Source organism: Diorhabda sublineata, chromosome 1 (genome assembly GCF_026230105.1).
Source record: "Diorhabda sublineata isolate icDioSubl1.1 chromosome 1, icDioSubl1.1, whole genome shotgun sequence".
In the NCBI taxonomy this organism is placed as follows: domain Eukaryota; kingdom Metazoa; phylum Arthropoda; class Insecta; order Coleoptera; family Chrysomelidae; genus Diorhabda; species Diorhabda sublineata.
Genome location: NC_079474.1, coordinates 18,349,483 through 18,376,525, shown reverse-complemented (window position 1 = coordinate 18,376,525; position 27,043 = coordinate 18,349,483). Strand labels below are relative to the sequence as shown.

At 34.7% G+C, this 27,043-nt stretch overlaps 2 protein-coding genes across 2 annotated transcripts in view; one reads left to right on the top strand and one right to left on the bottom strand.

Moving 5' to 3' along the window:
- Positions 1-375: 375 nt before the first annotated feature.
- Positions 376-3,965, top strand: LOC130452398 (FAD synthase-like). The gene is made up of 6 exons (XM_056791653.1): positions 376-525; positions 603-697; positions 750-873; positions 927-1,039; positions 1,097-1,380; positions 3,319-3,965. The coding sequence occupies exons 1-6, from the start codon at positions 378-380 to the stop codon at positions 3,443-3,445; spliced, it is 891 nt and encodes a 296-aa protein (XP_056647631.1). The 5' UTR covers positions 376-377; the 3' UTR covers positions 3,446-3,965.
- Positions 3,966-6,705: 2,740 nt separating this feature from the next.
- Positions 6,706-27,043, bottom strand: part of LOC130452382 (titin homolog) — an 83,847-nt gene continuing 63,509 nt past the window's right edge. Inside the window, exons 3-8 of the mRNA XM_056791628.1 lie at positions 18,313-18,357; positions 16,523-16,732; positions 16,205-16,468; positions 11,572-16,143; positions 7,873-11,512; positions 6,706-7,767 (exon numbers count right to left, since the gene is read on the bottom strand). Coding sequence (XP_056647606.1) covers positions 7,662-7,767; positions 7,873-11,512; positions 11,572-16,143; positions 16,205-16,468; positions 16,523-16,732; positions 18,313-18,357 — 8,837 coding nt within the window. The 3' untranslated portion in view covers positions 6,706-7,661. The remainder of the gene's footprint in view (positions 7,768-7,872; positions 11,513-11,571; positions 16,144-16,204; positions 16,469-16,522; positions 16,733-18,312; positions 18,358-27,043) is intronic.

The window sequence follows — 27,043 nt, the reverse complement described above, 5'->3', positions numbered from 1 at the left end:
TGTAGCTGCGGAATTCTAATTTTTCAGCATAGCTCAGTTAAAAAATGCATAATAAAGATTTCATTTTATTAAAAAATTTAGTTCCTGTTGGTTAACATTAGTTTGGATTTCTCAATTGGTTATTGTTACAAAATCATCGGATGTTGATAGCAGTAGTCACTTCCAAAGATGTACAAAGAGCAATTATAAATTTATTTATTATTATTTAGTAAAAAAGTTAACGAATATTGTAGGAGAGTTTTGTAACAAATTCTGACGATATTATTTAAAATATGATGAGTTTTTTATGTATTATTATTATAGAAGAGCTTAAGTATTACTATTAATGTCAACTGTCAACTGCGAATTGTCAATAAGTCATACAATAATGAAAAGTTATGCATATAACGTTGAAATTTTCAGATTTTTTTACTAAAGAAATATTTTGTAAAATAATGACTACAAAAATGCCATTAGGATTGTCTAGGAGTACGTTATTTAGGTCTTTTTCTACTAATAAAAGAAAGGATACCGCTGGAATTTTAGGTTGGGATTTATTAATAAAAATTTTTTAAGGAAGTACCCAATTATGACTGTATGAATCGTGTATTTCCTTATTTTAGTCATTGGTGACGAAATACTAAAAGGTCAAACCGAAGATACAAATTCCCGTTACCTAACAAAAGAGATTTATAAAATGGGAGTAAAAGTTAAAAAGGTTGGTAACATTCTTGAATTGTTTACCTCTTATAGGCAGTTGGTGCTTACAGATATCAGTTATAGGTGATGTCGTAAGTGAAGTAAGCGAAGAAGTAAAATTTTTTTCCAAATCATTTGATAAAGTCATTACTACAGGTGGAATTGGACCTACACATGACGATATAACATTCGAAGGTAAGTTTATTTCATTCCCTCGTAAATATAACCATTGATTTTTTTTCTTGTAGCTGTTGCAAAAGCCTTTAACGAACCTTTAGTTTTGGATCCCACTTTACACAAGTTATGTATGAAATTCTATAATACAACTAATGCTAACATCCCTGGAATGAAAATGGCTTTTGTAAGTACTAATACTGTTCTATTTAAACATAATGTGGCTTATTTTTTTAAATTTCAGATCCCCCAATCGGCAAAACTGAATTTCAAATCTAATATAAGTTCTCAGCCACTTATTTATCCCAATATATCTATACATAATGTCTATATGTTTCCTGGTATCCCTGAATTATTAATAAAAACTTTTAGAAGTGTTAAAGATGGTATATTTAGAAATAACGAACATTATTTCACTAAGTGTCTTTATTTAAATACATCAGAATCGGATATTGTACAAATTTTGGACACAGTTGTTAGACAGCATCCTGAAGTACAATTTGGTTCGTACCCTAAACTGAGTAACAAGTAAGAATCTTTAATTTACTATTAAGAGAGTTAATCAAACATATAAATCAATGTTTTTCGAATTTTTTAAATCAAAACAGTATGATTTTAACTATAACAACTGCAATCAACAACAAACTAATTTTTAAGTAATCAAGAATGGCTTCGTGGAATGCTAATGGTGTTTCGAACTTTATATTAGATATTTTATTATTCTTAAGAACAAATAACACATGTGGGATCAGCTGTTATTAAACATTAGGCACTGGAACCTTATATCACAGATGAAATTCAAGCAGCAACCATTACATTGAAAACAAATACTTATTTTCTTACTGTAGTAACAATCTACAAGCCCTCCCAAGTCATTCCGTATCAAGTGAAGAATATTTCAATTTCCTGAAAACTCTGCTCAAAATTTCTAATTGCAGGAAATTGTAATACCAAATACAACACATGTGCTCCAGATTAATCACACCTAAAGGCTAATGACTCTTATTTAACAAAATAACTTCAACTATCTATCATTAGAGGTGCCAAATACTTGCCTAGAGACGTTAACAAGATTCCAGATCTGGTGGATTTTGATGTGAATAAAAGGATTAGGTGACAACTATGGTATATAGAGTCAAAGTTTGATTTAACATCAGATCATAGCCCAATAATAATAATTAGGAGTACACATGTAATAAGGAGAACAACACCACCTAACAACTAAAGAAACAACACAAGCCAACTGATCTAAATCAGTTTTAAGTCGACAACGAATTATTGACACTTCGCGAAAACTACGAAGTGGGCGGCATCTGTTAATTTTCGTTCAAACTTCAATAGAGGTGAACAATGAAGCCAAATTATAAACTACTTTTTTTGTTTTATAAACACTAGAAAGTGTTATTTGATATCTAGGTGCACTTCGAAAATAATAAAAACGTGGTAAAAGTTGTAGGGTTACAAATGTACTGCTTGTTAAAATCTCATTCTAATGGCCAATAAAACTCTTGTGTAACTTTTTGATAGTTTCGTGTAGATATTCAAGTCTCTCCTCTCCCCCCAATTTAATAATCTTTTTGTGGAAAATTATTTATTGACATCCCATATATGGATGGACCTTAACTGTCATGTCTGCCATCTTGGATGTCATCTGTGATGTAACATGTGTGCTATGTCATCTGCCATGTGCGTTGTGTCATTTGTAGTTTCCTTAAACTGTTCTGTGATGTTTATGATCACACCTGAAATCTGTCATATGTGCTGTGTTGTTTATGATCGCGCCTGTTGTATTTTCTATTATTCACCACGTGTCATCTATAGAATGTTCTACCCATCATTTGTCAACTGTCGTATATCCTTTGTTGTCTAATATTTATCATGTCCGTCATCGTGTGGTGTATGATGTGTTGCCTATGTGTCATCGAGATAAATTATCATGAAAAACATATAATAAGTGAAAAGTTGAAGAATTTTTTTTTATTTGTTGAGTATCGGAACCTTCATCGGCATGGTCGATGTTTTTCCATGTTTCATCCCTTTACCACCTAATCCAATCAGAGACATTAAATAATATACGAGGTGGAGTAACGTACTTCCGTTATTATGTCATTCATCTTATATATTAAAAAAATTAATGATTTCCATTCCGAGTCCGTTCAGGCGTTCGATCTAACCGATTTGCTTAATTTTTCTTTCAATGAAAGGTGATGATGCACAGATCAGCCATCAACCAAATGACTGTACAGTTGATTAATTTCATTGAAAAGCATGTAATAAATCAGGTTATGTAGGGACAGTCCTTTAGGTTGATTCAAAATCTCTCTTAACCAATTAATCAATTTTGTTAAATAAATCAGATATCTTCTTCTTTTGAGGTCAAAAATTAATTTAATTATGAATTATTAGTTAAATGTAATGAATAAATTTGTTTTAGAGTACAAATTTGATATTTGTGTTAATTTTTAGACAATATCAGGTGAAATTAACAATAGAATCGAGTTCTGAACAAAATACAACATTGGCTTATGAAAAGTTGCTACAACTATTACCAGAAGGGTCGATTGTTAATATAAATGATATAGAAGAAAAATGAATTTATTAAAATGGAATATTTTGTTGATAAAAATATTGTATTAAGTGCAATTGATTGTATTTATTCAAACAGGTATCAAAAATTTCAAGTAAACTTGATTAATTATTATAGTCCTGTCTTATTCATGTCTCAATATTTCTGTAAATTTTGGAATACATACAGGACCGGATTTGAAGGTTTTAAGGCGATGGGACAACAAAGGAGAGAAGTCACTTCTAAAACAAACATTTTCTAAGTAAAATGAACAATTTTTTTCACTCGAGTTTTGATATAAATTTGATTATTCAGTATTTAACAATTATATAAATTCGAGAATTTATTGAAATCAAATTTTATTGTTAACAAACGGAACCTTCCGAACTTTTTTCGCCAAAAAAATTGTTGATTTGGAAGATTTTATTGTGATATCTCTTTTTTTGGGGTTGGAGGAGGGGGCTGAAGTAGATCCGGATACCCTTCCCTATTCCTGTCCTGTCCTTTATGTTATGAAAAACGTGTGATTAATAAAATATTTGCTACAATTTTTTCTTCTTTTTTCCCTCAAATACGTTAATCTATTTATGTAAAGGTAAAAGTGTCTACAGGAGCTAGATATGAAATCGCACCATAAAACAAGAAAAAACACTCGAAAACAATCGTTACGTCCGAACAATTGACCCTGCCTACCTGAGTCACCTATAAATACGACCTCATACAACTTTGTGTGCAGCATACGAAAACTTCCCTGAAATCTACCTCCACTTCCTAGACAATTCTCCCGTATCCATCAGATAAAACCCTACCACATAAACTTCGTCCATAGTCGGGGTTGCAGATTTTCTGCGGTTTCCCTGCAACCTGGTGAACCGGTTCACCAGCCGAATGGCCGACGATAGGGAATAATGCAGTCGCAGCTGTACCCGCCCGACCCCTTTTAAATTTTCAAAAAACCAAAATAAATAAATAAAACCCCTCAAAAATAAAGAGTCGTTTTTTCTTACAAGCTCCATTTTCGTTTTCGTAAACACAACCCCACGCAACCACCACAACCCTAGCTCTGCAGAGGAGGTATTCCTATATCAGGGCCTACTCAAACAAACCCCCCTCATCAAAAAAATCCTCCTTATCCTACCAAACTTTAACCAACGAATCTCTCTCTCAATTGGTGTGCAGCATATGAAAACCTTCCTGGAATCTACCTCCACTTCCTAGTCAATTCTCCCATGTCCTTTAGATGAACTCACATAAACTTCGCCGATCGTCGGGGCTGCAGGTTTTCTGCGGTTTCCCTGCAACCAAGCCAAATGGCCGACGATAGGGAATTATCCAGCACTACCCGCTAATCCAGTAAATAAGAAACAAAATAAACCAAAAGAATAACAAAATATATTCGTTTATTTTCTTTCGGAATGGAACATTAAAATCTCAAACCAACTTTCACAACCCCAGCCCTGCAAAGGAGCAATTCCTATCAGTACCAAATCCACTGAATCGTCCTCACTGTGAAACAAAATTTGCTCATCCCATCCAAAATTTAATCCAACGAATCTTCCTTTCTCATGTAGGTAATGCAGGTTTTCTACGGTTTTCCTGTTACCTGGTGAACCGGTTCACCAGCCAAATGGCCTACGATAGAGAATAATGTAATCGCAGCTGTACCCACTCACTCTACTACTCCTAATTAAACACCGTGAATATCCTCAAATCCAAAAGAACCGTTTTTTTGTTTCATTTGTACTTTCTTTTTTCTCCACTTCGTTTAAGTTGTACTTTTTTTTTTCATTTTAAGCCTGAAACAGCGAAAATTACACTATCTTCACCACTGCAGAGGAGCACTTCCTATATCAGTGCCAAACCGAATAAATCCCATCCTGAACATGAAAAATATCGTTAACTTACTCAAAAACACCCAACAAACCTTTATGTTTCAGGTTTTTCTGTGACTTGGTGAACCGGTTCACCAGTCAAATGAGCGCTGTTGTATTCACCCAACCACCCGCTAAAAAAAATACAAAAATAACGTTTTCTTTTTGTATCAAGCTTTTGTATTTGAAAAGAGAGTTCATGTCAAAAAAATACTCAAGGTCACGAAAAGCACCAAAAAAGTGATGGCTGCAATATTTCGAAACTACGATGGTATCCTTCTGATTGAAAAAAAATTGTCGAAAGGTCTTTGATGTTTAGCAGTGCACGCCAGTGTATCGTTATACGGAGAGCGCATGTGTTTAAAAGCTCATGGGCACGACTCTTACCTCAACAAATCATTTCTATGTTAGATGTTGTGTTGATTAGATGTATATTTTGATATTTTTATTAACAGGGAATAAAGCTTTTTATTTCTAGTGATTGTTTGATTAATCACGTACCTTAACAGATATATAATAGTGAACGCGGCGATATATTAAGGTAATCGCGTCAAAAAATTATGGAAAAAAGGCGCAAAATCAGACGAGTAGTGAGCTTGCTTCGTGAAAATTCATACTTCATCAACATCCACCATATAGCCCTGATCTGGCATCGTCTAAATATTTTTTGTTCGCAACGCTGTAGGGGTAATAGCATATTACGTAACAAGAGTTGGGAGTAACCCATTAGGCACGAAGTGAAAAATTTTATGCACGAAGCCGCGCAACGACGACTATACTTTTTCTACGCCCATTCATGCCTTCTGCTTAAGAAAATTTGTCCTATTTTTGAAGAAATTGCATAATGTGCTGCCTACATTTAGGGACATAACTCTTTCAATTCTAATTATATCTTGATAATACTAAAAGTTTTTATGTTTTTTCTAATTGACTAAATTTGTGTAAATAGACCAAATAAAGTCTTACGTAGATAAAAATTTGATTGTAATTTAACCAAGAAGTTTTCTTCTCAAAACGCAAGTATATGTTATGAGATTTCATTACGTGCATGTTAATATTAAATGTCATTTACAACGAATGTTGACAGTTGCGATTTTTGACATTTACAGATATGAGTTTAGAGAAAAGATTTAACATCAACGATGAGCTTAAACTTTGACTCATATTTTTATAGTTGCATAGAAGCTTTCGTAAGAAGTTTTGAAAAGTGTGGGGAAATAATATAATTTTTATTTATTTACATGAATAGCGCCACCTTTGAAAAATATCTGTTACAAATGCAGAAATTAATTCAGTCGTTTCCGTCTAATTCAGGTTCGGTGACAACTTATACGAGGGTGATTTAAATATAACTTTCGATAGCTAATAAATAGGATTTTCAAAACGTGAGAATATTTATTAAAATGAAACAGTATCGAGTTTTTTACACAATTTATTCATTATAATTGATAAATACTACATACTCTACTTAACTATAATATTGAGCATCCATAAATATACAGGGAAAAGTCTAAGCGTTCAAGTAGCAGAAAAGAAAAGATTTAAAAGATTATTTTATTTCAATATCCACCTAACTACAATAAAAGAAGAAAGAAAACTATTTTTCTGCTAGTCAAACAACTGAGACTGTTTGGGGATACGCAACACAAATAGTAATACTATATAAATATTAAAAGAGCCGGCGTATAATAAGAAATGGCTTTCTTTTCAAAAATAAAATAAAAAAACGACACTCCAAAATCTGTATAATTACAAAAGTGTAAAAATTTCGTCAGTCATGTTTCCTAAAATAAGCCAGAATATGAAAACATTATTACGGAAGTTCATGTCACATATTTTTCTGCTTTTATCGGATATATTAATATTCGAACTTCTCATTTTCCATAAATTGGCTTGATAATCTATTAAGTCGAGTATACATTCGCAATTCTAAATTTAGAAACAGTATATTTGAAAGAATTCGATAAACTATCTCTTAATATTGAGGTGGAAGTCAAAATTACTTAAAAAACAAGATAAAGACAAGTTGGATTGTATTTATGCCTCAAAGATATTACAAATATTGTACAAACGTTGCTAAGTGATTTTATGACAAAAACAAACAGGTTGGTCATGATTTTTATTATTAAAAATAATGTGTGATGTGAATTTTTCCAATTATACTTGTTTCCGTATTGCACCATTCGATATACGCTAAGAATTATTTTCGAGATTTGAAGGCACGCTAACTAATTAACGTCCATACTTTTTTTGGCACCCGAGAATGCTTGTTTATATTCTTTTGTAAAAAAAGTTCGACGACACTAGTTAATCAATTTGTAAAAAATTGTCTGTATCACTTGTAGCATTGTCACTAGTTATTAAACAACAATTCATCTCCTCCTTCTCGACGAAGAGGCAGCTTGGAGCATTTGCCTTAACATCGGTTCTGGATTACATTGTTTTGGATCACATTTCATCTGGCCATCAGCTCCACATCTGCAAATAAATAAAAATGCTTACTGCTTTCTTCAAAACATACCTAAACAACATTTTATGAAACATTCTTCTATACAAATCGAAGTATGATTCAATAATACTTACATGCATTGCATACATGGCCCAGATGCAGATTTGATGTAGTCACCTACATTGTAATCTTGTCCTTTGATTTGGCATCCAGTCTTGGCGGCTCTGCCCCTATATGCGTGAGGGAAAAAGTGTGGTGGTAACGTAGTCGTCGTTGTTGTTGTTGTCGTCGTCAAATTAAGTGCAGTAGCCATAGATACGGGACATTCATATCTAGGACAGCAGAATCCTCTTATTGGTTCTTCGTGACAATTGGGTATTGGTGGTGGACAACTTTGTTGAAGACATATAATATCACTTCTGAAGCAGAAACAGAAATCACATGGATCGTCACGAGGTATTTGTTGAGCGGATACGAAAACTTTGCCACCATATCGACATGTTCCTGGACCGAGTGGACTAGGTTCTTCTTCATCGTAATCTTCCGCAGGTGATTGATAGTCTGGTAAGTCTGGAACGTGTTCATGTTGCCCAGGCTTGTGATGATGTTCCGGTATCGGTGATTTAGTAGTGGATGCCGGAGAAAGTGGTACAGAGGTGGAAAGTTCGCCTTCAACGCCGTGTATCTTTGTTGTCGTTTCTACTTGAGGTCCAGAGGTGTATAAATGATCAGTATCATTGCTAATTATTTCAGTACTAATTTGAGGTGAGGTGAATTCCGCTTGTTTAGGTTGTTCTGTAGCAGGTTCCACCTTGAGTGTTTGTGTAGTAAATTCTATCATTTCTTTAAGTGTTGTGGCCCTAATTTCTACAGTAGTAGTTTCAATTTTCTCTTCCTCAGGAGTTGTTTCAGGTTCTAGAGTTGATTTGCTTGTATCGACCTTGTCATCCATAGCTGCTTTACTAGTACTTTCAATATCTCCTTCTTCAGCTGCTGCTTCACTTGGAGTTGTTTCTTCATACTCAACTGCTGTCTTGCTGGTAGTTTCAATCTTTTCTGCAGCTGTCGTCATTTGTGGCTCTACAGCTGCTCCAAATTTATCTCCAATAGTTGTCGATTCCGGTTCAATAGCTGCTTTACTAGTGATTTCAATTTCGTCTGCATGAGTTGTTACTTCAGGTTCTGTAGCTTGACTAGTTGTTTCAACTTTACCTACAACTGTTGTCAATTCAGTTTCCACAGCTGCTTTACTAGTAATTTCAGTCTCTTCTTTAGGAGTTGTTAGTTCCGGCTCTATTGACTTACTAGTTGTTTCAACTTTAGCTTCAATAGTTGTAAATTCCGGTTCTATAGTAGCTTTACTAGTAACTTCAATCTCTTCTTTAGGAGTTGTTACTTCAGGCTCTGTTGACTTTTTAGTTGTTTCAACTTTTTCTTCAATAGTTGTCAATTCTGGCTCTATAGATGCTTCACTAGTGACTTCAATCTTTTCTTCACCAGTTGTTACTTCAGGTTCTACTGATTTACTAGTTGTCTCAAGTTCAGTTGCTTTGCTAGTAACCTCAACATCTCCTACAGTTGTTGTTTCAGATTCAATTACTGATTTACTAGTAGCTCCAGTTTCTTCATTAACAATTGTAACTTCAGGCACCTCACTAGTAGTCGTTATTTCAGATTCTACAGTTGCCTTACTAGTCACCTCAATTTCTTTTTCTATATCTGCTTTCGTTGTAACTTCAATTTCTTCTTTAGGAGATGTTACTTCTGGTTCTACAGATGATTTACTACTGGTAGTTTCATAGTCTTCTTCAATACTTGTAACCTCAGGCTCTGCAGGTACCTTGACAGTAGTTATATCAGCTTCTTTGATAGTTGTTATTTCTTTTTCTACAGTTGCCTCAGTTGTAGCTACACTCTCTTCTTTAGCAGTTGTTCCTTCGGATTCAACTGATTTACTGGTAGCTTCAACAGTTGTTAATTCAGGTTCTACAGCTGCTTTACTTGTAGTTTCGATTTCTCCTTCAACAATTGTAACTTCAGGTTCAGAGACTACTTTACTGGTAGTAGTTACTAGGTTATTGGTTGTTTCAATTTCTTCTTTAGCCGTTGTCGCTTCAGGTTCTCCAGTTATTTTACTAGTTGTTGTCGCTTCAGCTTCAGTAGATATCTTACTAGGAGCACCAGGTTTTTCTTCTATAAATGTTCCTTCCTCTTCTGTAGCTGCTCTAGTTGTACCTTCAACCTCCTCTTTGGCAGTTGTTACTTCAGGCTCTAATGTAGCGTTACTGATTGTTTCAACAGTTGTTAATTCAGGTTCTTCTGCTGCTTCACTCGTAGTAATAGCTTCGGAAGGTTCAGTCTCTGCTTGTTTGGTGGTTTCAATATTTGTTACAGAGGTTGTTGAAATTTCTGGTAAATCAGTTACTTTAGCATCAGTAACTTCTACGGGTTGTTTAGTTACAGATTCTGTTACGTTTGCCTCAGGAACGTCACTTGAAATTTCGGTAGCTGGAGTCTTTTCTGCAGCTGCAGATGTATTTGTTTCTTCATCTGGTGTTTCTTCAGCAATAGAAGATCCACTAGGAAGATCAGTTTTCTGGATAGTACCTTCTGTAACTATTTCTTTCTCTGTGGTTTCTCCTATTGTTACAGATTTTTCCGTAGCAGGCTCTGTTATTGGTTCTTCTTTAGTGCTACCCAAAGTTGTTATTTCTTCTTTTTCTGGTTGTCCACCTGTAACTTGTTGATGTGGTTCTGTTTCGGCACTAATAACCGTCGTTATTTCTATTTCAGTTTCTTTTATAGCCTCTGTTGGTTTTTCGGTTTCATCTACAGATATTCCAGCTTGAGTTGCTGCTATTTCATCTGGTTTTCTTTCGGTCAATGATGGCGTTGTCTGCAATTCTTCTTCACTGATGTCCGGTTTCATAGGTTGTTCAGTGGATGTTATCTCCCCTTCAGATGATTTAGCAGTAGTTTGTTGAATAGAAACTGTTTCACTAAATGTTAAGTCTGTAGCTTCTTTCGGTTTCTCGGTAGTAGGTTGATCTGTCTTTTGGTCTTGGTACAATTTCTTTGTGACCTCTTCAGAGGTCATAGTTGTTTCAACTGATTTTTCAGTTGATGCGGTTTCCATATCTAGACCTGGAGTTATAGCTTCTTCCAGAGGTGTAATTATATCAGGTTGGGTTATTTCTGGAATTGATGACTGTTTAATTTCAGTAGTTACTTCAACTGGTTCCTCTGTTGTTACTTGTTGTGAAGTGACTCCATCGGTTTTGCTGGCTTCTTCTTGGGAAGGTGTGACACTAGGTAATTCTGCTTCTTTTGGTATAGTAGTGGTTTCTAGTTCCTTTTCTTCTTCTGTAACCAAACTTGGTACTTTTGGTGCACATCCTTCTTTAGTACATACTTCTGATGTAAATATTGGTTCTGTTTCTCTTGGTAGCGAACTTGTAGTAGTTTCTACTTCTTTTTCTACTTCCGTATGTGTGCCGGGTTTAACTGGAGCACATCCTTCTTTGGTACATACTTCTGGAGATATTTCTGGTTCTGTAATTTCATTTCCAGTTACGAAACTAGTAGGCTCAGATGAAATAGAAGCTTGTGTAGTTGGTATTTCAGGTTCAATTTCTTTATAGCGGTCTTCTTCTGATGGTGAACCAGTCTTCTCAATAGGTTGGGAAGTTGCTACAGCTTCGGTAGATTTCTCTTCACCTATTGTGGTCGTCTCAATAGCTTGACTGCTTGATTCTATTCCAGTATCAACTTCATCTGTAAAAATATAACGTTGTTTATAATTTTATCGTTTTCGATTGAAAGAAAATACTTACTGCATTTGTAAACAGGGCAGCAGCTATTTTCTGGTCTTGGTACAACAGGGAGACAATCACTACTAGGTGGATCGGGACAAGGTACGTGCTGGCATCTAAGAATTGAACTGACACATCTACAAGTAACTTGACAATGATTGAAAGGAGGCACTTGGGAATTGTTGTTGTAAGTTTTTCCTTCGACTAAACAACTGCCTTCACCTGGTATACCATGTTCTCTTTCTTCTTCTGTAACGACGGGTAATTCATTTGTAAATCCTTCAGTTTGTTGATCTAATGAAGCTCGTGCTGTTGTTACTTCTTCCGCTGGTTTAGTTTCAGTTTTAACAGACTCGGTTGTTTGGATTTCTACACTTTCAGATACAGTATGTTCTTCAGAAACTACGGTAGATGAAGTTGTTGTGATTTCTTGTTCAGAAGGTGCTTCAGTTTTGTCCGAAGGAGTAGCCTCGGTAATTCGTTCCTCGTCTAATTTTTCCGTTACCTCTGGTAATATTTCGTTATCTCTATAATCGTGAGAGGTCGTTTCGAACTGTCCTTCAGTAGATCCTTCCGTTAACTTCGTTTCTGAAGGAGCTTTAGTTACGATTTCTTTAATTGTGGTTTGCTCTGTTACTGTAGCGGCTTCCTTCGTGGTTTGTTTGATTCCAGATTCTTCAGTAGTAATTTCAAATTCTTCTTTAGTGCTCGGAGAGGTTGGTAATACGGTAGTTCCTACTATATCATGTTCTGATACTTTTGTTTCGGTTTCAGGTTCGGAAGTTTCTTTTATTGGCCCTTCTGGAATTTGGTTTGATTCGGTGTGATCTTTTATTATTGGTTCTTTTTCAGTACTTGGTGGTTCTTCTCCTAGCTGATGACAAGATTCCTTCGTACAAACTTCAGGGATTTCGTTGCTTTCTTTCGCGGGTTCCTTTGTTATTGAAATTTCTTCTCTAGGTGCATCGGTTGATTGCTGTGGTGTTGTCAACTCTGCTGGTTTAGTAGTTTCCACAGTCTGCTCTTTAGTAGGGATTCGAGTTTCAGATTTATGATCCATTGATAGCGGTTTTTCAGTATCGTTCAGTGCTGCGCTTGTAACTATTTCCATTTCTTCAGTTGTTGTAGGTTCTATTTCTTTTCCAACCGATAATATAGTTGTTGTTTCTCTAGGTTTTTCAGTGGTGACTACCGTGCCTGCATATTCTTCATCTATTCCTTCTTGTTGTCCCTCTGTAACGTGTGGCTCCGTTTCTATGGGTTGTACTTTAGTTACAAATTGTTCGGCTTCTGTAACTGCTTGGGTAATAGAATCTTTTCCTACATCCGTTACTTGAGGTGTTTCTGTTATTATTTCAGATTTAGGCTCAGTTATTTCTGATTCCGTAGCATCTTTTTGTCGAGATACTTGTGTAGTAATTTCGATTTTGTGTTGAGTTGTTTCTTCACCACTCATTTCTGCAATAGAAGCTTCTGTTTGTTTGGTTGTTTCTGTTGTAAGTTCTGCTTCTGCTTCAGTCTTTTCAGTTGTTACTTCAGCAATAGGAGCTTCTGTTTCTTTATATACTGCAGTTGTAATTTCGGCTTCAGGTTTCGTATCATCTTTAGCCCTTTCAGTTGTTTCTTCAGCAGTAGGAGCTTCTGTTTCTTTATAAACTTCAGTTGTAATTTCAGCTTCAGGTTCCGAAGTTTCCTTAGTTTTTTCAGTTGTTACTTCGGTAATAGGAGCTTCTGTTTGCTTATATTCTTCAGTCGTAATTTCGGCTTCAGGTTGTGAGACTTCCTTAGTCTTTTCAGTTGTTACATCGGCAATAGGAGCTTCTGTTTCTTGATACACCGCGGTTGTGATTTCGATTTCTGTTTGCGAGACTTCCTTAGCTGCTCCAGTTGTTACTTCTGCAATAGGAGCTTCTGTTTGCTTATATTCTTCAGTCGTAATTTCGGCTTCAGGTTGTGAGACTTCTTTAGTATTTTCAGTTGTTACTTCGGCAATAGGAATTTCTGTTTCTTTATATACTGCACTTGTAATTTCGGCTTCAGTTTGTGACACTTCCTTAGTCTTTTCAGTTGTTACTTCAGCAATAGGAGCTTCTGTTTGCTTATATTCTACGGTTGTAATTTCGGCTTCAGGTTGTGAGACTTCCTTAGTCTTTTCAGTTGTTACATCGGCAATAGGAGCTTCTGTTTCTTGATACACCGCGGTTGTGATTTCGATTTCTGTTTGCGAGACTTCCTTAGCTGCTCCAGTTGTTACTTCTGCAATAGGAGCTTCTGTTTGCTTATATTCTTCAGTCGTAATTTCGGCTTCAGGTTGTGAGACTTCCTTAGTCTTTTCAGTTGTTACTTCGGCAATAGGAGCTTCCGTTTCTTGATACACCGCGGTTGTGATTTCGGTTTCCGTCTGCGAGACTTCCTTAGCTGCTCCAGTTGTTACTTCAGCAATAGGAGCTTCTGTTTGCTTATATTCTACGGTTGTAATTTCGGCTTCAGGTTGTGAGACTTCCTTAGTCTTTTCAGTTGTTACATCCGCAATAGGAGCTTCTGTTTCTTGATACACCGCGGTTGTGATTTCGATTTCTGTTTGCGAGACTTCCTTAGCTTTTTCAGTTGTTACTTCGGCAACAGGAATTTCTGTTTCTTTATATACTGCACTTGTAATTTCGGCTTCAGTTTGTGAGACTTCCTTAGTCTTTTCAGTTGTTACTTCTGCAGTAGAAGCTTCTGTTTGTTTATATCCTTCAGTTGTGATTTCAGCTTCTTGTTGCGAAGTTTCCTCAGTCTCTTTTGTTGTCACTTCTGCAATTGAAGCTTCTGTAGTAATTTGTGCTTCAGCTTTAGTAGCATGTTCAATTTCTCCGTTCGTAGATATCTCAGTTTGTGTTATAATTTCTATTCCAGATTTTTCACTTGTTTCTTCAGCAATAGTTGTGTTCTTAGATGGTTCTGTAGTGACAACCTCTCCAGTTCCTTCAGTAGGACCTTCTGTTTGTTTAGACGTTTCTGTTGTAATATCTACTTTGAATTGGGTGCTTTCTTCAGATTTTTCACTTATTACTTCAATATTTGCTTCTGTTCCTTTAGATTCTTCTGTTGCAGACTGTGTGATTTCCACGGGTTGTTCACTTGTTATCGCTGCTTTAGGCGCTTCTGTTTGTTGAGATGCTTGAGTTGTTATTTCGATTTCATGAATCGTGGTTTCTTTAGCGTCTTCGCCAGGTATTTCTGCACCAGGAAGTTTTGTTTCTATGGTTACTTGTGTAGTTGTTTCTACTACAGATTCTGTTGCTTCTTTTGGTTGTTCGCTAGTAAATTCTGCAATAGGTAATTCTGTTTTGTGTGGTACTTGTGTGGTTAATTCTACAATTGTTGGTTCTGATTCTTGAACTGCTTTTGTAGTTATTTCATCACTAGTCGCTTCTTCAATAGTCGATAATGTTTGTGGAGATAATTCAACTGTTTTTTCTGCTTTCGTTACTTTAGTTTCTTCAATTTCTACTGTGGTAGGTTGTTGTGTAGTTTGTACAATTTCAGTAGTTATATCTTTAGCTTTAGTAGTTACTTCTATATTAGTAACTGGTAATTCTTCTTCTTTAGGCGTTTCCTTAGGTTCTTCAGTCGTTTCTGAATGTTCTAATGTAGGACGATCAGTTTCTTTAGGTTCTTGGCTAGTTTTCTCCGTTACTGATAGTTCAGTTTCCTTGGATATCTCCTCAGGAGATTTAGTTGCTACCTCAGTGATATCTTTGTTTAAGATAGTGCTTTCCGATTCAGCTACGGTTGTCGCTTGGTTTGTGGTACTTTCTTCAACTTCTTTGGTAGATTGTTGAACCAAAAGTGGTTTTTTAGTTTCTCCTTCTTTATCTATAGGTCTTGTTCGTTCGTCTTCGATTCCTGATGGTATTGGTGTAGTTTCCTTATCTTCATAACTGGATGGTTCTTCTACCTTTTCTTGTGTCTTTTCAGTAGTAAGTTCAACTACATCTCCTTCTGAAGATTCTGTTTGTTCTGATTTTATAGATGATGTAGTTGTTATTTTTGGTTGTTCAGGTTCGGAACTACCAAATATCAATGAACTAATAGTGGTTACTACTTCTGTTACTTTTGCTGTGAATGATTCTGTTGTAATTTCTTGTTCTGGTTGTTTTGTTTCTACTGATTCCGTTACTGCTTCATCGATCTTTGGTTGAGTTGTTTCATCTACGCCAGTTTGTGATAATATAACGGTCGGTTGAGTTGTTGGAGCTTCGTAGGAAGAAATTGTAGTTAAATCTTCTTCAGATACCATGTCACAATCGTAAGTGTCAGGGCAGCAATTACCTTCTTTTGGAGGTAAAGCGGTACAGTTGACTTTATCCAAAGGAGTGGGTCCACATTCTTGTACTGCGCATACCATATCTCCTCTCATACAATAACATTTTTCGCAGGGTACATCTTTTTTAACTAATGCACCATCAGCGTATATTTCGTTGTTGTAGATACAATGACTTGGAGGTTTAGTTGTTGTCGGTATAAGGGTAGTTGTGGCTGCTTCAGTTGTAGTTGTTGTGAGTAGTAGTTTTGTTGTTGTTTCGATTTCGGGATATTCTGGATGTTCTGGAAAACGATATAAAAGTTATAGTTGAGATTAAGAAATAAAAAAGTAGTGTATACTTACCACAATCGTATCGCACGGGACAACATACTCCTTCAATATAAACAGGTTTACAACCTTCCACAACTTTACCAGTTAAAGTACATTCTTGTATGATACACGCAGTTTTATTTCTGATACAATAACATACTTCGCAGGGATTGTTCGGGTTCGATGGGACTTTAGCTCCGTCTGAGTAGAAGAGGTTATCGATGGAACAACCGTATTCGTTTAAGTGTCCTAAAGCTGTTGGAGTTGTTGAAGCTTGCGGTAATAATTGTACTGGAACTGAATTATAAAAATATTACATTTTTATATAATTTTTTTATTTAATTATAATACCTTCGGGACAAGTGATTGTTGGACAACATTGATCCGGTTTTTTCTCTACTTTACAATCTTGACCTATTGCTTTCGTGAACGGACATACTCTGAGGTAACACATCAGCATCCTATTGTGGCAGGTACAATTTAGGCATGGTTCGTTTGTGATTATCCTATCCCCTTCATCGTAATGTTCGAAATTGTAGTAGCAACCAGTAGCGTCGGCGACTATAACAAATTCATCGATAAAATTATTAATTAAATAATACTAATTTACATATTTTGACTTTTTAAAAACCCCTAAACGAATGTTTATAAATGTGTCAACCTAATTTTATCAACCCTGAAAGTATTAGCAGAAATGATCTCGATTTTTCTACTGAATAATTTTTTTCAGCTACCCTCTATAAATAAATCTTACTCAATGAATTATATATAAAATTCTATAAGACCAAAAAATCGTAAATTTATTGGGAGTGCATTGCGTAAGGCCGAACTATTAAACATATTATAATACCTGCCACTTTTCTTATACCGTGTGTCCGCCGGGAAGGTATACTACATTGTTTTGCCGCCATTTTGATAAGCATTAGTGTTGACAGTTCATATTTGGCAGTCGTAAAGTACAGACGTGGTAAATTTGTTATGGAAAAATATTCGGTAGACCAGCTTGTTTTAATCGTTAAAACATTTTGTCGAAATTAATCATCGATTACTGTGACTATGAGAATTTTTTTGGAGAAACAACGTGCCAACAAGACGCACTATTTATCGTGTAGTGAATTATTTCGAAGAAAGAGGGACTGTAGCTGATAGGCACAACGTACTGCAAGATCGGCTGAAATCAATCAATCAACTTCAATTCGACGCCGTGCTCAAAAGCTTGGTCTTCAAAGAACAATTTTGGCCACAATTTTGCACAAGGATTTGAATTTGCTTCCATTTAAGATTCAGTTGATGCAAGAGCTTCTTCCAGAAGACCATTTACGCCGCCGTACATATGCCAATAGAATGTTATAGGTCGCCCATGACAATTTTCATAATGGATATGTAAATAAATAGGATAGTCGATTCTGGGCAATGAAAAACCCCCAAATTATTCATAAGTCACCTTTGAATCCACTGAAAGTGACAGTCTAGTGTTCAATTTGGCCAGGAGGAATCATTGGACCTTACTTTTTTGAAACTGAAACCGGCGTAACGGTAACTGTCAATGGGGAGCGATATCGTGATATGATTGACAACTTTTTAACGCCACGACTGCATGTTTTGCGATCTTATTTGCTCTAGCTGCTTGTCCTCTTATATCGTCTTCTACGTCTCCATAACTGGTTATATCAATTCCAAGGTATTTATATTTCATTCTCCATGCTACAAAATTTCATCAGCGCTTTCCTTTGAGAGATATCACCCTCAAAAGATAGTGACTAAAACTGAGTTTTTCGTACTTTATTTTTTCGACATGTTATATTCTAAGTTTTTGCAAGCGTTGGGACTCCATTATAACTTGGTCTTTTTCTATTCGCTTTCGGGTATTCTCGTAGTCTCGCTTCACTAACTTTAAGTGAACACTTTTAACTATTATTCTTGCCTCAATGGGCACAAATTTATGCTGTTTGGTAGACATTTTGAAAGACACTATCGCACTGTTTCATGGCTCGAAATGAACTGACACAGATAAAAGCATTGGGACTGTACATAATCTAACAGGGTAAATATTAGGTTAGGTTGCAAAATTCATTCACCCTAGATAAAATGAGAAGTTGTAGTAACGAGATTTTATCATTAGTAGATCATAATTTACATACCTGGATAGTATTCAATTTCTGCTTCTTTATCACCTTCGAAGGGGGCTGTAATAAAGAAAATAATGTTAATATTTGAGCTCAAACAAGGTTTTTAATTATTTTTAGAATATTTATATTGAGATTTTAAAGTAGATTTGTATTATAAATATGTAGAAATAATATTCACTTAATAGATCATTAAGTTACGTTTCTAAAGGTATTCATTGTTATTAAATCTGGGACAACCTGTATAATTTCATAAGTTATTAATAATGGCATTGTGTAACGAACTCATGAAAATAATTTCCTTATCTAGCAAAAGTATAGTTGAAATAATGATCTTGAATCTTTTTGTTTGATGTTTGATGTGGGGACCAGGATTTAAGATGATTAGTCAGTTTATATAAATTTAATGGCTTTCGGAAACTCAACCCTTAAAAAAGAATTTGTTTTTACGCTCTTTTATGCAGAACAATCGTACAAATTTCCATATTGACGATATTGTCTAACATTTAGTGAATGGTCTTCGGGAAAGCTAAAGAGATATCCATTTTTTTATCGAAGAATTCTGTTCAGCGACGAAGCTCATTTCTGGTTGAATGGATGGAAGTCAACAAGCAAAATTGCCGTATCTGGAATGAAGACCAGCCAGAAGCATTGCAAGAGCTACCAATGCATCCCGAAAAAGTCACTGTTTGGTATGGATTATGGGCCGGTGGCATCGTCTTCAAAAGCGACGATTGCCGGAACGTTACTGTGAATGGCGAGCACTACCGTGTGATAATTGGTAATTTTTTTTACCCAAAATGGAAGAATTCGATATGTCTGACATGTGGTTTCAGCAAGATGGTGCCACACGGCACGCGAAACAATGATCAATCAAATTGAGAACCGCCTCGCCTGCGGTTTATAGTTCATCTCACGTTTGGGGCCCTAGATTGTATGATTTAACGTCTTTGGACTATTTCTTGAAGGCCATACTAAGGCTATTGTCTACAGGGATAAACCAGCTACGATTGACGTAATGGAAGCCAATATTGAAGCATTTATTCGTGAAATACCAGCCGATATATTGGAGAGAGTGTGCCAAAATTGGACCTTGTGCATGGGCTATCCGCTATCTAAAGCGGAGCCGTGGCCAACATTTGCATTAAATCATCTTCAAACATTAAATTATATCGTTCTATCGATTCCAATAAAGATTTCATCAGGTTTTCCAAATTTTTTGTAGTTTTTTTCAAAATCAAATCCTATAACTCTTAAAAAATCACTGATTAAATTTAATAGTGATTCTGATATAAATTCAGAAACCGATAGCAGCGAAAATAATAAGAATTATGATTTATCTAAAAGCGCAATATTTTGAGATTTCGAGAGTATGCGGCACATCAATCTGACGTATTAAAGGCACTTAGAAAATTATTGAAAAGCGGCAGCAAAATCGGCCTATGTGAGCGATTACTTTAGACAAGCTTCAGTCTTCTTTGCCGCGTTTCCGAAGATTACTGCACACGAATGCGGCTTCACAGAGATTGACCACTCACAATATAGCCCTGATCTCGCCCCGTCTAACTTTTTTTTGTTCGCTAAGATGAAGACTGAGATGAGGAGTAAAAGATTTGACTTTAATTTAATCAAATTTGACTATTGATTTCATTGAATTTGTAAAATTTGGTTTTATCACCTGCGGCTTTTGTTGGTAAATCGACCTTTTCAATATTTTATAATTACCAAACAATTGTAAACAATATTAATTAGGTTTTATTTTCAGTTCCATTCAATCACCAAGTCCACTTTCCATTTTCCATCAAATTCTTCGTAATTTTCCCCACTAAATAATATGATTTGAGAAGATATGGATTATTTTGATTTCGATATTTTTCAAACATACTTAAAAAGGGTTGAATAATAAAAATAGAACCCGTACTACAGTCAGGGGCGTAACATACAGGAAAAAACAAACAAATAAAAAAAGGCATTATTCTCTCAAATTACATTTGGTCATCGGATTTGAGTAAAGTAAAAGGTACATACTGTCCATAAATGGGGCTACATATTATAAGAGGAATATCGAAAAAACATATCAAATAAACATTATTCGCTGGTGTTACAATTGGTCGTCGGATTTAAGTGGGATAAACAAACCTTTTAGAGGGCGAGGAAAGCATACACCTAGAAAGGTATAATAGAAAAAAAGAAAGTGAAATGTACTGCAGACGGACTCCATAGAAAAATACTATATGAATCCAAACCAAGATTAGCAGTGAACACAAAAAGAAGTGAGAAAAAAATGAAGAATGAGGATCTATTCATTAGAGCGTCTGATAATCTGTAAAGATTGACATAATCTCAAGTACTCAACTATAGTATTATAATCAAGAGAAAAATAAAATGGACTGCATGCGGATTATAATAGAGAGTATCTTGCTTGATAAAGTAAAGCAGGGAATTGTAAAAAGCTACCCCATTTGAAAAAAAAGACAGTCAGTATCTACAATTCACAAATTGCATTACGAATTGGTTGATAATTCACCGCATTCACCAGATTTGGCCCTCAGTGACTTTTTCCGGTTTGCTAGCAATTGCACCAAACACAGATTCTACCAGACGAGGACGTTAACGTCTATTTTGGGGATAAATAATATTTGGAATGCTTACAAAATTTAGAGCATGTTTATACACTTTGTTAAAAGGAAAAATGTCTTGTTTCTTTGTCAGGACAGACAATCCTCGTATTTTATTAGGAGGAACGGAACTCTTTACATAATTTTAATCATATTTATTAAAATTATTAGTCTACATTTCGAAGAATGAAATTTGGACATGTTTATATTCATAAAAGTACGTAATGGTTGACGAAAACATCGTGGAAAATTGTTTATTTTCTTCCCTGCATTCATGCCTCGGCTATCAATTCACAGATTTGATTATAATTGACATTTTCCATTTTGAGTAAGTAAATAACTGTGTTTTATTATTATTTCATTAGTTCTATAACAAAACAAGAAAATACACTAGACATAAATATGTTGATTTATTAAAAATGACAAAATTTAAAGAGTCCTTGAGTGCTTGTCGTTTCGTGAGATTGTATATCGAGTTGGTAATATCAGACTAACGGACTACACTACCATGTATGTATGTAATGATTGTGTAAATTTGAATCATAAAATACTGAGCCTCTTTTTGATCGTAAAAAGGACGTTTTACTACTAATATTTTCAATAATAAAATGGTGTTTTCTTCACTTCAATGTACCGCTACTTATGTATACAAAAACCGTGAGAATTAAATAAGAGGCTTCTCAATATATACGAGGATATTTGAATGAAAAGTTTTCGCACGATTAAATCAATCAAGAGTAAGAGATACCATATCTGGATTATTTTTCAAAACAGAAAAACTACAGATTATTCAATTTATAATATATTGAAGAAAAACGATCAAAAAAATCTACAAAAACTATTAGAAATTATTCATTCTATACGTTTCTTAACACGACGTTTTCTTTGTAGAAGAAAAATTTTTCTGATTGTTTTTCTGTCTTTTCCAATTGATGAAAGACTTCTTCTTAATATCCAACAGTCATTACTTATTATTTTCCGACAAATACTTCAAATGGGGTTATGAAAAGTAATTTTTCATGCTTTTATAAATATAGTTTGGGTCTTTATAGTTTCCGAAAATTTGTAGAAATTTCTTTAAGGCCGCTTGACATGATGCAAGACGATGTGCAAGAAATTGCATGCAATTTCTTGTAAATGTCGTTTAACATGATGCAATATAACGTGCAAAAGCATGCGCAGATAAAGTTCAGTTGATTGTTGTGTGGTGAATTTAACCTTATTTCGATTTTATTTTTGCTCATATTTGTTAAAAGTCGAAATAATTAGTTTTACGAAAGTCAGCTGATCTAAAACTAACATTTGGTTGGTTGTTTGCCATAAGTAACTAAACTCCCCAGAATTGCAATTTGGACACAATAAAAATTGCACAAAACCGATAAAGCTGCAAGTGCATAAAACAACTGAAAGAAATAATGCGTCTTGTATGCATTGCTTCATGTCAAGCGGCCTTAATGTCAAGAAATGGGAAATATTTTGATCTTGCAAGAAATTCCATGCAACATTGCACGTCGCATGTCCAGTGGCCTTTAAAAGTATACCATGCATCTTTCTCCTAATCTTTAGATGTGGAAATTCTGAATCGTTTATCAAGCTCTCAATCTGCGGTTCTACAAAGATTCTCTACGTTAAAATTATCTCTGCCTCTTTCTATGTTTAACGTTTCAAAGTCCAAGTTCAATCTGAAGTGGTGTAGACCTTTCCTATTACCAATAAGACTTTCAAAAATAACATTTTTTGTTCCAGGTACTGAAGTTGCTGTTTGTGGCCAGTATCTTCATGTCCAGTTGCATATTGTATTCTTAAAAGTAATTTAGCATAAGTTTTTCTTTAACTGAATTGAATGGTCGATCGGAATAGAAGCAGAAACATTACCATTATGGGAAAGAACAACATCAAGACTTATTTTTGAAGAGTCGATGTAGGGTATCCAATCAGGAGGTGTGTCTCCGTGGCGAGTAGTTAGATCAGCAATTACTTAGTCTGTTTCGTGAAAATATTTTATCAATTGGCCCGCACGATTTCAATACTGAGTAGTTTTTGTGGTAATAATTTAGAATTTGGAAACGTCTTTGGGAAGTCTCAAATCTTAGTAAATGATTCAGTTGGACTTGTGAAAATAGTTGTGGTCGACTCCACAAAGTCTATTTAATTCCATTCTTTAGAACATCATTCGTTAAGATTTTACCCTACAAGTCTACTGTGGACAATATTCAAAAAAGTTTCACACAAGTGTGGTTTACCCTGAATTCGTCCTAGAGGGTCTTTCTTGTTCTATATTTTTTTATAATAAAAAACTTTAACATTTTTGTTGATACGGAATAGAAAAAAAAAGGTCAATGTTACATAGTATACTGGAAGCGTATCTAAAAAACTTGTCCTCCTTCAGTGTTACATTCTTGAAATAAAAATAAATGATGTTAAAAAAGGCGGAATCGTCTGATCTGGCTATTTATATAAGACGAGAAATTCTGTTTCCGCACTCGGTGATGCCACAATCGCTTAAAACGGTATATTCAGCGATCTTTCATGAATGAATCAAAATGGCCGTTGTTATAAAAGGAAATGAGATTTTTTTTATTTACACATTGACTTCTACCTGCTTTAACGATTTCAAATGTTTACTTTGATTTATGGTAACAACTGTTTAAAGATTTGGAAATTAAATACAGGGCGTGCAACAAAAACAGTCCTTCTATATATGTGGCTGTATTTATTAGCTTAAAACTTGTAGGTATTGCAAAAATTTTTATTCTGAGAACAAGTCGATGAAAAAAACTAAGAAATAGTGTTAAATATGAAGCTGCAGGAGCAGCAATTTTAGATTATATAGATTAGGATCCTTGAAACATCATAAATGTCACATTTGCCCACATATAAATGATTTCTATTTTCGTATGACAAAGATTGAGGGTTATTCCAAATAAGAGAACTGTAAGATCGAATATTCAAATTTGCAATCTACCATAAAACCCGTTTCTCATAATGCAGACTTACAAGTACAGTCGGTCCCTTTTGATTAGCAAGATATTGTTTTGGGATATAATGGTAATAATATTGAATCTTATGATGATACTGGGCTCGATCAAGACTGACAGAGGCTACCTAAGAAGATCTATGAATCGCGAAATTAAGCAGGAAGTAAAAGACCATGATATAGTGAAAGTACTGATACAAAAGCACGCTCTGAACAACAAATTATACAAGATATTACAGCGGTGGACGTAATGAACTGGAAACAAATCATAGAGGATAGAAAAGTTGATAATTTAGGAAGCGAGTAAGAAACTGTGACAGGTTAGAGAGTGAACAGAGGAAGCTCGAAGCGCAAAAGATGAATTTTAAGCCTGTTTTGCACCTATTTCGAGGCAGAAAGTTAAATATTACTGCAGGTGAAGCTGCACACGAGAGCTTAGAACTGCGTGCTTTGTTGCGATTAATGCACGATTTTTTAACTTTCTGTTGCAAAATAGGTGCAAAAGATGCGTTCTTACTTTCGTAAACAATAGTATACACCATACGGGAAGAAGTTTGAGAGTTATATCCTTTCTGACCTAGAGAATTTGTCAAACTTTTACATTACATAGAAGCTGAATTATTTCCCAGATAATGGATTCAACAAAGAGGCTCTATTCAATAGCCTGCTGATACGCAGACTTAATGTCATTGTATTTATTTTTGAGGGTTCATTCATAGAATGAAACTTTTAAAACCGAACCTGAAAATCGATATTAATAAATGTTGTATCATCAATTTAATTTATTGGATTTTATAATCTGTTTTTAATGTGTTAGAACAAATAATATATAAACCAAGCATAATATTATTACAAATTTATATAGACAGGATCTGTTTTTTATGTCGTCTGATGAATATATACTCAAAAATTATTTATACAATGTCACCATGGTATTTGAATTATTTTATCTATTGGAAACCATGAAATATTATGTTACAAAACATTAAAATTACAAATTATTTATTTTAATTAATTTTATTAGAAATTGTAGTTGAATTTATGGCGAAGGTGTCAGTATAACAAACATCTGTTAAGCGAATATTCCTTCCACTCCTTGTATGTTTGGAATTAATTGCAATGAATAATTATAAAATAGTCTACGTAATTATCATAGGTGACATTATTGTAATTAAAAGTTTTGCGCACACCAAACATTCAATTTTGTGTGTAGTATTTTGTTGGATGAAATCCGTATAAAAACTTATCTGCTCAGTTCATTTTCTTAAAGAAGAATATGTTGAGAAACTTGTATTTTTAAAATCGGAAATATCTGAATAAATAAATTCCGAAGGGTACAGGTCTACAGTGAAAAAGATACTAAGATCAAGTGATACTATACGAGGATGGTCCCAGAAGTACCTGATCAGACCTAGTTACTTGAAAAATACTTATTAGAAAGTAGACAATCTTCACAGCATATGTTTCAAAGACGCCACGTTGTTTAGTATTTGTTTGGTATTTAAACGTCGTTTTTTTCATACAAGGCAAACAGATTTGGTTCGATTCATATTGCAGACTCCATGAAGCGCTTAAAAATATTTTTATCATTATAGAAAATTTGTTAATTTTTTTCATTTCTCCATCAGTACCATCTTTTTAGATGTTGGTGTGAACTGTGTGTTTGCCAGCTGTTTCTTACGATGCGAAAAGTTTGTCTGGCCATATTGCCTTGGCATAAAAAAGTTGAGCAACGAATTAGGTCTTTACAATGGTTACTGTGTCGTTAAAAATGTTGGAGGACAGTTTTGGGGAGTCTACTGTATCGTAAATACAAATATTTCAGTGTCACGGCATTTATGAAAGTCATGAAATCGTCTAATATATCCACAATATAAAAAAAGTTGAGAAAATTGGACTCGAAAATCTTCCTATCGGATTGCAGAGGCTCTAAACATCTCTTATGAACAGACTTAACAGATTTTGTTAATGCTTTGCGTGAAGCGTGCAATAAAATACTCGAACCAAAAGACCTGAATCTTTTGTATAAACAACGTCCAGTAGAGGGTGCGAAAGAGATAGCTTCATTCAGCAAATTCTGGGCTTATAAATATGATGTCGAATCTGCTCAATAATCTTGCAACAATTGCGCTCTAAAAGTGAAATAGTAATGACATGGTGGATCGAAAAGGGCTTGCTCTGGAAGCGATATTAAAGATTTGTAATTAAATTGGAGACCCTCAAACTCCAAAAGTCATCTTTATGATTGCAAGAAATATGCATTACAAAGTTAAACAAAAATTATGGCTCAATTAGATGCTTCTCAATAATTAAAGATACAGATTTGTCGGTCATGAAAGAAATGTGACAAAGACGACAAAGTCAAGCTTTTTTGGAATACCTAAAATTGTTTACCACTAGCCGCCGCTGGCATTCACGATTCTTAATGTTAACCTGGACAAACGTCAGACTTTGGTCCACCTGCTTCATATCGACTAACAGTAAATTCTGTTACATAATCACGATTTGACAGTATTAACGATTTTTCGAATGCCCGCAAAAAAAAAAAGAAAAAGAAAAAAATAGTACAAGGCACGGAACGATATAAACGAGAACGATTGTGTGAGATCAGAAGCATAGACGTGGTCAGTCTACCGAAGATGAAGAACTCGAAATATTCTGCATAAATTCATGTCTCATTTATTACTGGAATGTAATATGGTTCATTTCTAAAATCAAACATATAGCGACGAATATAAACATAACGAAATTATAGAACAAACTCAATTTTGTAGAGAATCATATATTAAATAAGTTCGATTGAAGCCTAAAAGCTCCAAAAAACATGATTCTTCGTTCGCTGGCGTTATTGATACAGTCCGGGACCGGAAGCGACCCGTGGACCGTATCTTTAACATGATAGAGTAAATTTCATACAAGAGTGGATGTGGTGCAGAATGTAAAGTATAAGTTACTTTTCATCGATTTGTGTACGCTAATATTCCTACGAAAACCTCAAAAAACACTTAAATGAAACAGGTGAATAGCTTCAAATACCTAAATAATGAAAGATGGAAGAGTCGATGATGACATAAAGGCATCAACAAACCTCTTTGGGAATTTCAAAAATACATTCTTGGAAAGGAAAGAAACACCTTTACTCAATTTGCAG